Source organism: Mastigoproctus giganteus, chromosome 7, assembly GCF_048544385.1.
Source record: "Mastigoproctus giganteus isolate SK-2022 chromosome 7, ASM4854438v1, whole genome shotgun sequence".
In the NCBI taxonomy this organism is placed as follows: Eukaryota; Metazoa; Arthropoda; class Arachnida; order Uropygi; family Thelyphonidae; genus Mastigoproctus; species Mastigoproctus giganteus.
The window spans coordinates 132,015,778-132,029,471 of NC_143581.1; the positions used below are offsets into that span (position 1 = coordinate 132,015,778).

Sequence of the window (13,694 nt, forward strand, 5' to 3'; positions counted from 1 at the left end):
TCTTCAGCGGCGAAAAACATTTTTAAACGATTGATTTGTATGAGCGCTTCTTCTATTTTCATCGGTGGTTCGTCGTTAATATGTTCTTCAACAGAATGACCTCCTTCCATTTCTTCATCCTCATGAGGAACTTCTTGAAAAATATTGATGATAATGTCGTTGATATCTAGAGCACCATCTTCTGTAGTGAGGTTCCAGTCTATATCTTTGTAGCCAGGGTCACTTGTAGCGGAAGTATCGTACATTATCAATAGATGTTGAAGTTCTTGTTCTTCTTGGTGCTCCACATTGCTGTTCACAACTTCAATTTTTGCGTTTGAGAAGCCAGACTTTACAAAACAGTTCACGACAGTTTGTTTTCTAATTGCATTTACTGAAGAGGAAATCCATTGAATCACATCTAGGATGCTGAGTTTCTTTGCAAGGTCATTCGCACATGTTACATCGTTCATGTTTGCAATGAGATGTCTTAAAACACGTTATCCGTAGTGAAGTTTAAAATTTTTTATTATTCCTTGATCCAAGGGCTGACACTCTGCAGATGTGTTTTGTGGCAGAAAAACAATTTGAATGTTGGACAATTCAATGTGCGGGTGAGATGCAGCATTATCCCTATAAAGAATAATTTTTCTGTTTTGACGAATCATGCTTTAGTTAAAGTGACTTATCCATTCGCTCATGATATCTCGTGTCATCCACGCTTTTTTATTACACTTCCAGTCAACATTCAAAAGATTCAACTTTATGCCCTTGAAACAAAGAGGATTTTGTGGTTTTCCTATAACAAGAGGTTGTTCAAAGTCTCCCAGCATATTTGTACACAATAGTACAGTCAAGCGTTCCTTAGAAATTTTTCCGCCCTGGCACTTTTCGTTTTTTAGACTCATTGTTTTTTCAGGAAGAGCTTTAAAAAACAACCCTGTTTCATCACAGTTGTAAATATCCTTAGTTTCAAAATCGTGACATAAATCTTCCAATTTGACGGTCCACTCTGTTACAAAACCCCAGTATCAGCAGATTCACTTTCACCACTTACGGTTTTCCAAGAAATTTTATGCTGAGTTTTGAACTTGTCTAGCCATCCCACAGAAGCTTTGAACTCATTTACTCCCATAGATTTCAAAACCTCCAAAGCCTTTTCCCTAATAATAGGCCCATTAATGGGAATTTTTTAGCACGTTCGCGACAAAACCACTCATACATAACATTGTCAATTTGAAGTCCAACAGTTTTCGGGAATGATTTTTGAACCTGATCATTTACGTGTTGTTTGAGCAGTCAATTTTTTTTCTTTGGGATGTCGCTTACCTGCATCTTCCTGATTTTGAATTTTGCAGCGAGATTGTGAACACTATTTTTTTGCCGATCATACGCATTAATGAGTTCGACTTTATCTTTTAAAGTTAAATGTTTACGAGAAGACATTGCGCACTTCACACGGCACTGAACAAAACTGAAAACTGAAACTCAAAGGACGAAAGGCCGACAAAATTCCCCCCCCCCCCCATCTGCACACACTGAATTCATCAGAAGTTTTACACGTGCCTTAAAATTCTTGAAAAAGGGTTTAGAACTGCGACGTAAACCTTGATAAAATTCAGAGAATCGGAAATAGAAAATAAACACACGGTTGAGGCAATACATGAAAGAAACGTTCCTAGAAAAAGGGCCGTGAGCTCGCCCGCTGTCTGTTATGGGGAGATCAAATTAAGTGCTAATCTAAACGAAACAGTGCAGATTGCCTGTCCGTGTCCGTTACAGAGAATGTCCGCTAGACAGAAGCTGAAAATACGTTAAAACCAATAGAGGAGAGTTGGGGAATTTGAAAATGTCCATTGTAGAGAGATGTCCGTTAAAGAGAGGTGTCCGTTAGGAGAAGTTTCACTGTATACTGAAAGGACAGAATTCGTGGGATACCTGGTTCCTGGGCAACACAATGCTGTCACCCCTCTTGCTAGTGGATGAACCCACTGCTTGGCAGGTATATAGGTACACTACATTACTGCATTCATGTAGACAGTAATTCGATGTTAGTATGGATAAATGTCGTGAGTTAACTGACTTTGAAAGAGGAAGGATAGTGGGCTCCCGATGCATGGGTTCCTCTATCGCGGAGGGGGTACAGAAATTGCACTATCCCTGTTTGACAGTATCAAGAGTATATTGAGAATACACCATTTCCAGAATAACATCTCATCATGAACAGCGCTGTGGGCATAGAAAGGTGGTGGATGAATGTTGACATCTGTCTCGCATTGTTTCAGCCAACCGGAGAGCAACAGTGGCACAAATCACAACCGACTTCAACGACAGAGGTGCCAGAAACGTTTCCACTGAGACCATGAGGTGATGATTAGCCGCAATAAGTTATGGGAACCGCTGACCCACCAGAGTCCCATTGCTAACATCACGAGACAGGACTCTACGCCCCAACTGGGCAAAAGAACATCGGCACTGGACCTGGGATAATTGGAGATGGGTCTCCTGGTCCAATGAGTAGCATTTCCAGTTATTTCGAGTGGATGGGAGGGTGCATCTGTCAAAAACCACACGAAGCTATGCACCCATCATATCAACAAGGAACTGTTCAGGCAGGTGGATGGTCAGTAACGGCCAGGTGTGTGTTCAACTGGCACACATTGGACTTATGGTACATTTAGATGCATTTCTTAACTGTCCAGGTTATGTGCCATCCTTGCAGACCATCTGCATCCCTTCATGGTCATCATGCACCCACAGGGCAATGGACTCTTCCAGCAGGACAATGCACCTCCCCACAGAGCCATGGTGATTAGAGCATGGTTCGAAGAGCATTCTGCAGATTTTGCCATCATGGAATGGCCTGCCTGTTCATCGGACATGAACCATGTGGAGCATCTTTGGGATGCTGTGGAAAGGTCTGTTCTAGCTTTGGATCCTCCACCCAGGAAGGTAACGGAATTATGGACAGCAAGCATTGATGGAAATACCTGTTGAATGCTTTCGTGAACAAGTGGACTCAATGCCTCACTGTGTGACTGCCCTTATCCGGGCGAAATGTGGGCCTATCCTTTACTAGGTAGGTATCCCACGATTTCTGTCCATCAGTGTATACATCTTTTTGGTCCTTCAGGGTGTTGCAGACATTCTCTCAGATATAAGAAGCTGTGCTTGCTACCTGGGAGTCTAAAATACTGATGGAACTGATATTTGTGTAACACTCAAGTCAGATGGACCTAATTTCGGTGAAGTGCAGTCAGTCTGTGACAGCCAGATCCTCTGCTTGCACCTTCGCGATAGTGGTACTGTTAGTAACCCGGGTATAATCCCCATGTGCAAGTGCCGAAATACAGCACTTAGAACACTGTGGGTGACCACCCAGGAGTGAACCAATGTAAGAGGAGTCGTGGTGTGACACTCACACCACAAGGATGAATGCCACCTTTCTGTGTTACCAGTCAATACTAGATGGTTGATGACTCATCAACCAGAGCAGTTTCACCACTTTGCTTATTGGAGGCTTGAAGTAGTGTAACAGATGCTTAGTCTCCAGAGCACAACTCTTCCATCATGCAGTATGATTGAAGTCATTTGAGGTACCCTCGAAATGTAATCTTCCTTACATTTCGAGGGTACAGCTTGAAAACGGTGTTCACAGGCTGGCCGCTAGTTAGTACACTGGACTGAACCTATTGGTGACTCTCTAGGAGGCTTTCAGATCAGCTAGTGTACAGCTGCCTCTATTCTGCAGATAGTGACGAGGGAGTCCAAGTTGTGTGTATATGGGTGGTGGGGGCCTGTCGAGGCCACATTATGTCAAGGAGCTAAGAAAAGATATAAACCTCCCAAATACTTCCTCGTTCATTTCACAAATATCCATGGTCTCAGTTCTAATCTCAATGATGTCCATTTGTCTAAAAAACAAGATGCAGGATATTTCAGAGACTGCTAGGAGTCATTGCGGTACAAGTAAACACATGTGTTGTGTTAGGGTAGCTAAGAATAGAAATAGGTGCATGTATACTTGTGTGTACACCAGTGCTAGGAGTTTAGTAAATAAATTTGATGAATTTGAGGTATTGCTCAAAACATCAAAGGCAGATATTGTTGGGATATCAGAGATGTGGTGTCACACAGATATAAAGAATGCAGAACTGGAATTTGGGGAGTACAACGTCTACAGAAAGGATAGACAGGATAGGAAGGAAGGAGGGGTTATGCTATTAGTTAAGAAACACATAAAATCCAAGGAAGTGAAGCCAGTCGACATCGCTGGACAGTGCAGTGTTGAGTCAGTTTGGCGTAACATAAGCATTGGGAGATCAAAATTGAGAGCAGGAGTGTGCTATAGGCCTAATGACTCTGATGAGTATAATAAGGAACTGTACAGGGAAATAGAGTGGGCCAGTAAATCAGAGAGTCTTATAATGGGGTATTTTAATTTCCCAGATATTGACTGGAATTTGGGAGCTGGTCACTCACACACTAGCAAGGCTTTTGTGGATTTATTGGATGATTGTTTTCTACATCAGCATGTTCGGGAGGCAACTAGAGGGAGTAATACTCTTGATCTGATTATCAGTAGTGATTCTTCATGCATTAAGAATCTGCAGATGAATGAACCACTAGGTGGCAGTGATCACAGTGTGCTGAAGTGGGATTTACTCAAAGAGGTAACTACCATTAGGGGTAAAGGGAAGGGTTATTGCTTTCGTAAAGACAACTAGGATGGACTGAGACAGTATTTAAATTCTATACAGTGGGACCAACTGATGATGTTACCAACAGCAAATTCAAAATGGGAAGCATTCAAAGAACTTATCTTGGAAGCTACTAGGCTTTACATACCAACTAAGAAATATTGTTCAAGGTTTAGGCCTAAATGAATGTCAGATGAACTAATGAAACATATGGCAGAGAAGAAAAATGCATGGGATACATATAAATTAACACATGACACAGAAGTTTATGATAGATACAAGTTGATCTGTAACCAAGTTACAAAGGAGGTTAGGCAGGCGAAGGCAGATTACGAGAAATCTTTGGCAAGGGATGCAAAGAAAATCAGCAAAGAGTTCTTTAGTTATGTAAACTCTAGAAGGAAGGGGATGAATCAGATTGGTCCACTTGATATCGATGGGTCAACTGTTGATGATCCTGCTCAGGTAGCTAACAAACTAAATTAATATTTTGCATCGACATTCACACATGAGGAGTTATTCAGCGAGGGTAATGCCAGAGGTGCATTCAACTCTGGCAGTAAGCTAGAGAGTCTTGTAATAGCCGAGAGTAAAGGGGAGGAGAAATTGTTGAAGTTAAAGACAAGAAAGGCACCTGGGGTGGATGGGATCTATCCAGTTATACTAAAGGAGACAGCAAAGGAAGTAAGCAAACTCTTAGATGTAATTATGAGAGCTTCCTTGGACTCAGGGGAGGTACCCACAGACTGGAGAAGTGAAATGTGACCCCAATTCACAAAGGAGGATCAAAGGCTGACACAAGTAATTATAGACCTGTGAGTTTAACTTCTGTTCCAGGAAAATTAATGGAGGCACTGGTTAAAGAAGCACTGCAGGATCATCTAGACTAGACTTCAGTTATAGCTCGGACACAGCATGTTTTTGTTAAGGGGAAGTCTTGCCTGACCAATTTGATTGGATACTATGATGAAGACCCAAAAGAACTGGATGCAGGGAATAACTTTGATATTATATACTTGGATCTTAGAAAGGCTTTTAATATTGTTGCACATGGAAGACTGCTGCACAAATTGGAGCAGTGTGGCATTGGAAGCAAATTGCTGCTATGGATAAAAGGGTGGTTGAGGGAGAGAAGACAGACAATGGTAATCAATGGACACTGCTCATCGTGGACTAATGTTATCAGTGGAGTCCCTCCGTATTCAGTGTTGGGTCCATTATTGTTTTCTGTATTTATAAATGATATTGATGATGGTATATCAAGCTTAATGTCCAAGTTTGCAGACGATATGAAGGTTGGCAGGGTTGTCAAGGACACTACTGACGCTATGCTGCTGCAACAGGATCTGGAAAGGTTGAGCAGATGGACTGAGAGGTGACAAATGAAGTTTAACATTGACAAATGTAAAGTACTACATATGGGAAACAGCAACTCCAGAGCACCGTATCAACTCTGTGGTACTACACTGACAATGGTAGAGAATGAAAGGGACCTGAGGGTGGTTGTGCAGGCAGATATGAAGTTTCCTGAGCAATGCAGACGGGCTACAAGAGTAGCTCATGGTGTATTGTCAATGATATATAGGAATTTTTCTAGCAGGGATAAGGAGGTGATTATTCCCTTGTATAAGGCAATGGTCAGGCCACACCTAGAGTATTGTATACAGGTCTGGAGATCTCATTTCAAGAAGGAAATAGAGCTGCTGGAACAAGTACAGAGAATGGCAACAAGATTGGTGAATGGAACAAAGGGGTGCTCTTACGCAGAAAGGCTTAAGTTTTGCAAATTACAGTGTCTGGAGACTAGGCACCAGCGATGTGATCTGATCGAGGTGTATAAAGCCTTGAATGGTTTGAGCATGCTCAATGCTGATGGGATTCTTCCTCTTGCTCAGAATAATCACCTGAGAGGGCATAAATTCAAATTGAGGAAAGACAGATGTAGGATAGACGTGCGGAAATTTGCCTTTAGCCAGCAGGTGGTTGGTTGGTGGAACAGACTTCCATCCCTTGTCATGGAAGTTGATGGCCTAAGTAAGTATAAGGCTCAGCTGGACAGGTATTTTGAATGAACAGAGGGGTGAAATGGAAGTTTTTTTTTTTTTTTTTTGGCTGATGCTGCATAAGCTTGCTTTCTTGTATCAAATGCCTCTACTAATGCTAATTTCCACTTAAAGTCTGCCAAACCCCATGTATTTTTTCTGACAGAATCTGAGTTATCAGTTGATTCAATTCAACCATTGCTCATCTCAGTTGTCCGAATTATTTGTTTAATGATTCCTTTCGCTTCAAGGTGGTACTTGTGCATATGTCTGTTCTGATATTCCCTGTCAGAGAATTAGTAATTTGGAATCCCTTCTTTTCAATCCTCTCTTGCTTAAAATCTCTCTACCACATTCTGTACAAATTCATCTGTTGTCCCTATATTTCTCCCAAATCTACTAATCACTTGGAACTTTTTGACTTCCTCTCTTTGAAACTTGACTTTCTCCAGTCCAACTTTCCTAACAGTGAGGTAATTTTCCTCAGTGATTTTAATGTTCACAACACCAGCTGTCTTCCGTTTTCTAGTCATATGGACCCAGCTGGTCGAGATGCTGAGGCTTTTGCACATTTGTTCATTTACCTACCAGAATACCAAACAATCCTAACAGTATGGCCAACACGCTTGATCTTTTTCTCACAAACAACCCTTCAAAGTACACGGTCGAGGTGAGTGGTCCTTTAGGGTCCTCAGATCACAACTTGGTGATGGTCTCTTCTCCAACGGAACCTTTCTCTCATGGCCATTCGAAACCTCGTGTTGTTTGGCATTACAAGAATGCAAAATGGGATGGTCTGCAAGATTTCTTTTCTTCTTTTCCTTGATCGGATTACTATTTTTGTGGCAATGGGAAATTGTAGGAGCGAAGTTAAAAAATATGTAATTAATGATATTGAAATTTCGCAAGATTATTTAATGAAAAAACTTTCAAGCCTACAGACTAGTAAGGCTCCTGGAGTTGATGGAATATACCCTATAATCTTGAGAGAGGCGGCAAGCGAGTGCATTGAACCACTGAGGCTGGTTATGCGAGCATCACTAGACTCTGGGGAGATTCCCTTGGATTGGAAAAGTGCAAATGTATCTCCCATACATAAGGGTGGCTCTAAAAGTGAAGTGGGAAATTATCGACCTGTCAGTCTGACTTCAGTAGTAGGGAAAATCATGGAGGCATTGATCAAGGGTGGAATTCAGGATCATTTGGATCGAATTGAAATTCTCAAGGATACTCAGCATGGTTTTGTAAAGGGAAAATCATGTTTAACAAATCTGGTTCGCTATTTCGAAAGGGTCACTCACGAGCTGGATTTAGGGAATAATTTCGACATTGTTTATTTAGATTTCAGCAAAGCTTTTGACTCAGTCCCACATGAGCGGTTGCTTTATAAGCTGGAACAGGTTGGAATCACTGGAAAAATCCTTAGATGGATAGAAGGATGGCTTCAGGGCAGGAGGCAGAGGGTTGTGTTAAATGGCTATTCCTCAGATTGGGTTGATGTAAGAAGTGGGGTTCCCCAAGGATCAGTATTAGGACCACTGTTGTTTTTAATTTTCATAAACGACATTGATGAAGGGATAGAGGGCGTGATGTCTAAATTTGCAGATGATGTTAAAATTGGTAGAGTAGTTAATGATCACTGTCAAGCTGAGCTTCTTCAGAGAGACCTAGATAGACTTCAAGAATGGTCAGAAAAATGGCAGCTGTGCTTTAATCCAACAAAGTGTAAGGTATTACACCTGGGAAACAGTAATCCCAAAATAACTTATTCACTTGGTGGAGTTCAACTAAACCCAGTACTGGAGGAAAGGGACTTGGGTGTTACGATACGGTCAGACATGAAATTCTCTGAGCATTGTAAACAGGTTGCAAGGAAGGCCCACGGTGTCCTATCGATGATCTATCGAACTTTTGCAAGTAGAGATAGGGACGTGATAATCCCATTATATAAGGCCTATGTTAGACCACACTTGGAATACTGTGTTCAAGTATGGAGACCGCACCTAAAGAAAGACATCGAGCTTCTTGAAAGGGTGCAAAGAAGGGTAACTCGCCTGGTGAGATCGGCAAAAGGGCGTCCGTATGAAGAAAGACTTCGAATATGTGGGTTGCAGAGTTTGGAAACTAGACACCTTAGGGGAGATTTGATTGAGGTGTTTAAGGCTCTGAGAGGCATCAGTAAAATGAATGAGGACAAAATTTTCAAGATTATAAATGATGCTAGAACTAGGGGACATAAATTCAAGTTACGCGGGGAAATGTTTAGATTGGACTGCAGGAAGTTTTATTTTAGCCAGCGAGTTATAAATTACTGGAATAAGTTGCCTTCATGGGTGGTAGAGGCCGACAGTTTGGGGAAATTCAAAGGTCATCTGGATAGTACTTTCGGGTAAGGGAAGCGCATAGGATGATAGGATTAATTTCCTTTTTATTTAATTTTTAATTTCATTTTATTATTTTTATTTATTTATTAATTATTATTATTTATTTATTTATTTAATTTTTGTTTTTATCATTGTTTTGTTCGGATTTTTTTTTTTTTTTTTTTTTGGCTGGTGCAGCATAAGCCATAGGCTTTCTTGCACCATACGGCCGTTACTAATACTAATACTAATTTCAAAACTTCTGATGCCAACATTTGCTCAGATCTTGTGTCAGTGAAATTATTATTGTAGGGATGGAATCCTTTATTCCACACTCTACCTTAAAATCTCTTCCTTTCTCTAAACCTTGGTTTTCCAATAAATGTGCTAAGGCTGTTCAAGAGAAGAATGTTGTATATTGTAATTGGCTTGTATTCAAATCTCCAGGTTCATTTTCTGCAACACTGAAGTTCGTAGCAATTGTAAAGCAGTTATTAATCAGTCCAAACCAGAGGTGGACTGGGTCAAAAATTGTTACTGGGGAAAACTTGTAGCGGCCTCATACTAGTGTTTATTGCTATATTGTTTATGGGAAAAATCACACCAGCCTCTGGCCTACCGGGCGTTTCCCCCATAAGTTCTCATGGCTAGTCCGCCTCTGGTCCAAATTCGATTTCAAACAGGCTAAGGGTAGAAAACTTGCTTCTTGTCCAAATAGTATCCAAGCATTTTGGTCTCTTGCCAAAGCTTTGACCGCAATGTTTGCCCATACCTATGTCAAAACCAGATGGTTCTATTGCCACTTCATCCAAGAATGAAGCTTATCTTCGGCATCCTATTTTTCTTCCAACTTGTGTTAATGATCTTGGTAAACCACTTCCCTCCATTCCCAATATGCTCCATTCCAATGCCTCTGTGGTCTTCCGTTAAAGGATGTCAGAAGAATTTTGATGAATCTTGATGTAAGAAAGCTCCAGGTCCTGATGGTATTTCTCTACTTGTTCTCAAAACCTGTGCTACTGAACTTATGTTCTGTGTCGCCTTTTTTTACACTTTCTTATTCCAAAGGTGTTTTTCTTTCTGCTTGGAAATTTGCTCTTATCCAGCCACTTCCTAAAAAGTGTGACAAATCCCTCCCATCCAATAATCATCCCATTGCAATTACTGCTACTCTTTCTAAAGTAATGGAGAAATAAATTAGCCACCAACTCTTAAACTATTTAGAAACCTTCCATCTGATCAACAATCGCCAGTATGGATTCCATCAGTGTTGATCCACTGGTGATATTCTGGCTTATGTTACCCATCTGTGGACAAATACAGTGGAAAAGTTTGTTGAAACTCAAGAAGTTGCTTTTGACATTTCAAATGCTTTTGATTGTGTTTGGCATGAAGGTCTTCTACGTAAGCTTCCATATTATAGTTTGCCAGCTGATTTTGTAATTAGGTTTCCAGCTTTCTCTTTGATCCATCACTGTGGGTGGTGGTAGATGACTCTCTGTCTTCCGATTTCTCTACTAATGCTGGTGTTCCCCAAGATTCAGTTCTTTCTCCTACTCTTTTCCTCTTTAATATAAATGACCTTCTTCCATTGACCAAAATTTCAATCCTTAGTTTTGCTGATGATAGCGCATTGCATTCCACCTTCCAGTTTGATAATCCTTGCCCTTTACAAACAGCTTCAACTTCTCTAATATCTACTACCAATTCCTTAAATTCCAATCTCCAGTTAATTCTCCAGTGGGGCAAAGACAACTTAGTTGATTTCAATCCTTCTAAAACTCAGTCTTGTCTTATATCTCACAAAAAGGATTCTTCTTCTGCTCTTATGCTTATCTTTGGTGACACTCCAATTTCTAGGCAAGATGATATATCTCTTTTGGAGATTACCTTGACTTCTAGTCTCTCTCTTGGCAGAAGCACATTACAAATATTGCTTCATCTGCATCTAAAAAACTTGGTTTTCTCTTTCACTCTTGGCATTATTTTTCTTCCAAACAGCTGTTCACTCTGTATAAATCGTAAATCCTCCCTACCATGAAATATTGTTCCACATCTGGGCCGGTGCCCCCGAAACCTCTCTCAGGCTTCTAGATTCCATTCAAAGGGGAGCAGTTAGATTAATTAATGACTCAACTCTAACAGAGTCTCTCCACTCTCTGTCTCATAGACGTTCTGTTTCTGCTGAATGCCTCTTCTACAGATACTTCCATGGGAACTGTTCTTCTGAATTGGCTTCTATAATTCCCGCTCTCTTTCAAAACAGTCTGAACACGTGCCGCCACCAGCCAACATTCATTTACTGTCCAACTTCAAACTCACAGAACCAACTTTTCATCTTCCACATTTATTCATTCAACTGCCGTTTTCTTGAACAACCTTCCTTCATACATATTTCCTGAAAATTACAATCTGCAGAAGTTTAAGTGTAATGTCAACAGATATCTTCTTTCATCTTCTCAACCTCCAACCCATGCACATTACCAAGTACTACAGGTTCTAATACCTCTTGTGTTTGGGGTTTTCATAAAAAAAAAAAATCTGTCATTATTATTGTTATTATTAGCCATATGGTATAAGGAAGCCTGCAGCAGCCATAGTTATCTACACAGTACATTTGTGACTTAGGCGCCCTTACAACCCCCTCCACAACACACATCACATTCCACATTATGCATTTAGAACCAGTTAGTTAGGCTGATTATAAGGTTAATATTTAAAAGCATTTATGTTTTTTATTAATATTTTGTTTTTATGAATTTTCATTTCTATGAATTTTAAAAATTTCATGAAAAATACACTCTGCTCTAGGTCCATGCAGCGCTGTTAACTCCCGATGAAAATTTAATGAGAAATGGCTGTGATTACAATTTGTAGAAAAAAAAAGTAAAAATAAATGAGCCTACATTCTTTGAAGAGAAATACATTTGCATTACAAATTTCATTTATTTTACCCAAATTAATTTTGAAATTTTTTATAGGATAGAAAAATATTCAGACACAAAATATTTAGAAGATTGGATTTGGGATGTGCAGTGGATGAATAGGGATATGGATAAAGAGGGCTGTTACTTAGGGATTGCTCTTGCTCATAATTCCATTATCATTTGGGATTTGAGGTCAGATTCATTTGAGCAAATATATTGTCAGGAGCGTTGCATTTTGTATCCTTTGGTAATTTTAAAGAAATTTGATAATTTTTAAATTTATAAAATTTATATTCACCTTATATCTAAAATGACAAGAATGTAAAGTATTGAAACTACTGTACTATGTTGACATATGATATAGAGCGATATCAATAAGCAAGTGAAAGCTTTATTAGCAGATTATTTTAAATGATTCACTGTATACAGTTATTGAAAGTGAGAAATGATTATTATAAAAAAATAAAATGGCAATTTTTAAAAATTGTAATGTGGACTTAGTACTGCAAACAATGTAGTAAGGTTTAGAAATGGAAATTAAGATGCATCTTAAAAATTTTAATATAATTTTCATAAAAAAGTTAATTATTCTTACACACACACACACAATTTCCAGGCTGACTGCATTCTGATCTTGTCATTATCAGGTGACTTGACAAGTTCCTTAGAAGTAGTTGCAGTGCCATGCAGAAAGGACTAGATACTATTCACTGTGAATTGCCTGACGTGTAGGAAGCAATTCTGGAAGCAGTAGCTCTGATCTCACTCAGTGACATAACTAGAGCAAATTAGCCCAACCTCCAATGCAAACACAGGTCATTGGCCCTGACCTTCCCTGTCAGGGAAGGTCAGGGCCAATGACCTGTGTTTAACCCAACCCCAAAAAGTAAAGAGCAAAAAAAAAAAAAAAAAAAAAAGATCAACATATTACTAGTTATTTCTGAAAAAATCATACCAGGCATATTTTCGTTTTTACATTTTCCGAACAAAGAAATAAAATACCAGAAGGATAGCAATTCTACCAACAACTGTCAACTTACTTTTTACTTTATGAAGTGAGAATAAAATATTGAAATTAGTATACTGATAATAATAATATATTTAATAACAATCACAACATTAATTCAATACACTAAATGTAAGGATATGCATTTAAATACAAAAGCAAATGATGTACAAAAAAGTAGATTTAAATAGCAAGTATGCAAATTGAATAAACCTTATTAACACATATAACACAAAACAAACTTATATTCAGATATATATTTTTTTTTTATGAAAACCCCAAACACTAGAGGTATTAAAACCTATAGTACCTAGTACCGTGCATGGGTTGGAGGGTGAGAAGTTGAAAGAAGTTACTTGTTGACATTAGACTTGAACTTCTGTAAATTATAATTTTTAGGAAATAAGTAAGATGGAAGGATTGAATGAGAAAGAAGAAAAGTTGGTTCTGTGAGTTTCAAGATGGACAGTAAAAGTATGTTGACTGGTTGCGACACATGTTCGGAATGCTTTGTGAGAGAGAGAGAGAGAGAGAGAGAGAGAGAGAGAGAGAGAGAGAGAGAGAGAGAGAGAGAGGAACTTATAGAAGCCAATTCAGAAGAACAGTGCCCATGGAAGTATCTATAGAAAAGGCATGTAGCAGAAACAAATTGTCTGTGAGACAGAGATTGGAGAGAC

At 39.3% G+C, this 13,694-nt stretch overlaps 1 protein-coding gene across 1 annotated transcript in view; it reads left to right on the plus strand.

Annotated features, from left to right (window-relative positions):
- Positions 1 to 13,694, plus strand: part of LOC150083207 (tRNA (34-2'-O)-methyltransferase regulator WDR6) — a 760,490-nt gene that overhangs the window by 82,211 nt on the left and 664,585 nt on the right. Inside the window, exon 4 of the mRNA XM_090378434.1 lies at positions 12,066 to 12,248. Coding sequence (XP_090234560.1) covers positions 12,066 to 12,248 — 183 coding nt within the window. The remainder of the gene's footprint in view (positions 1 to 12,065; positions 12,249 to 13,694) is intronic.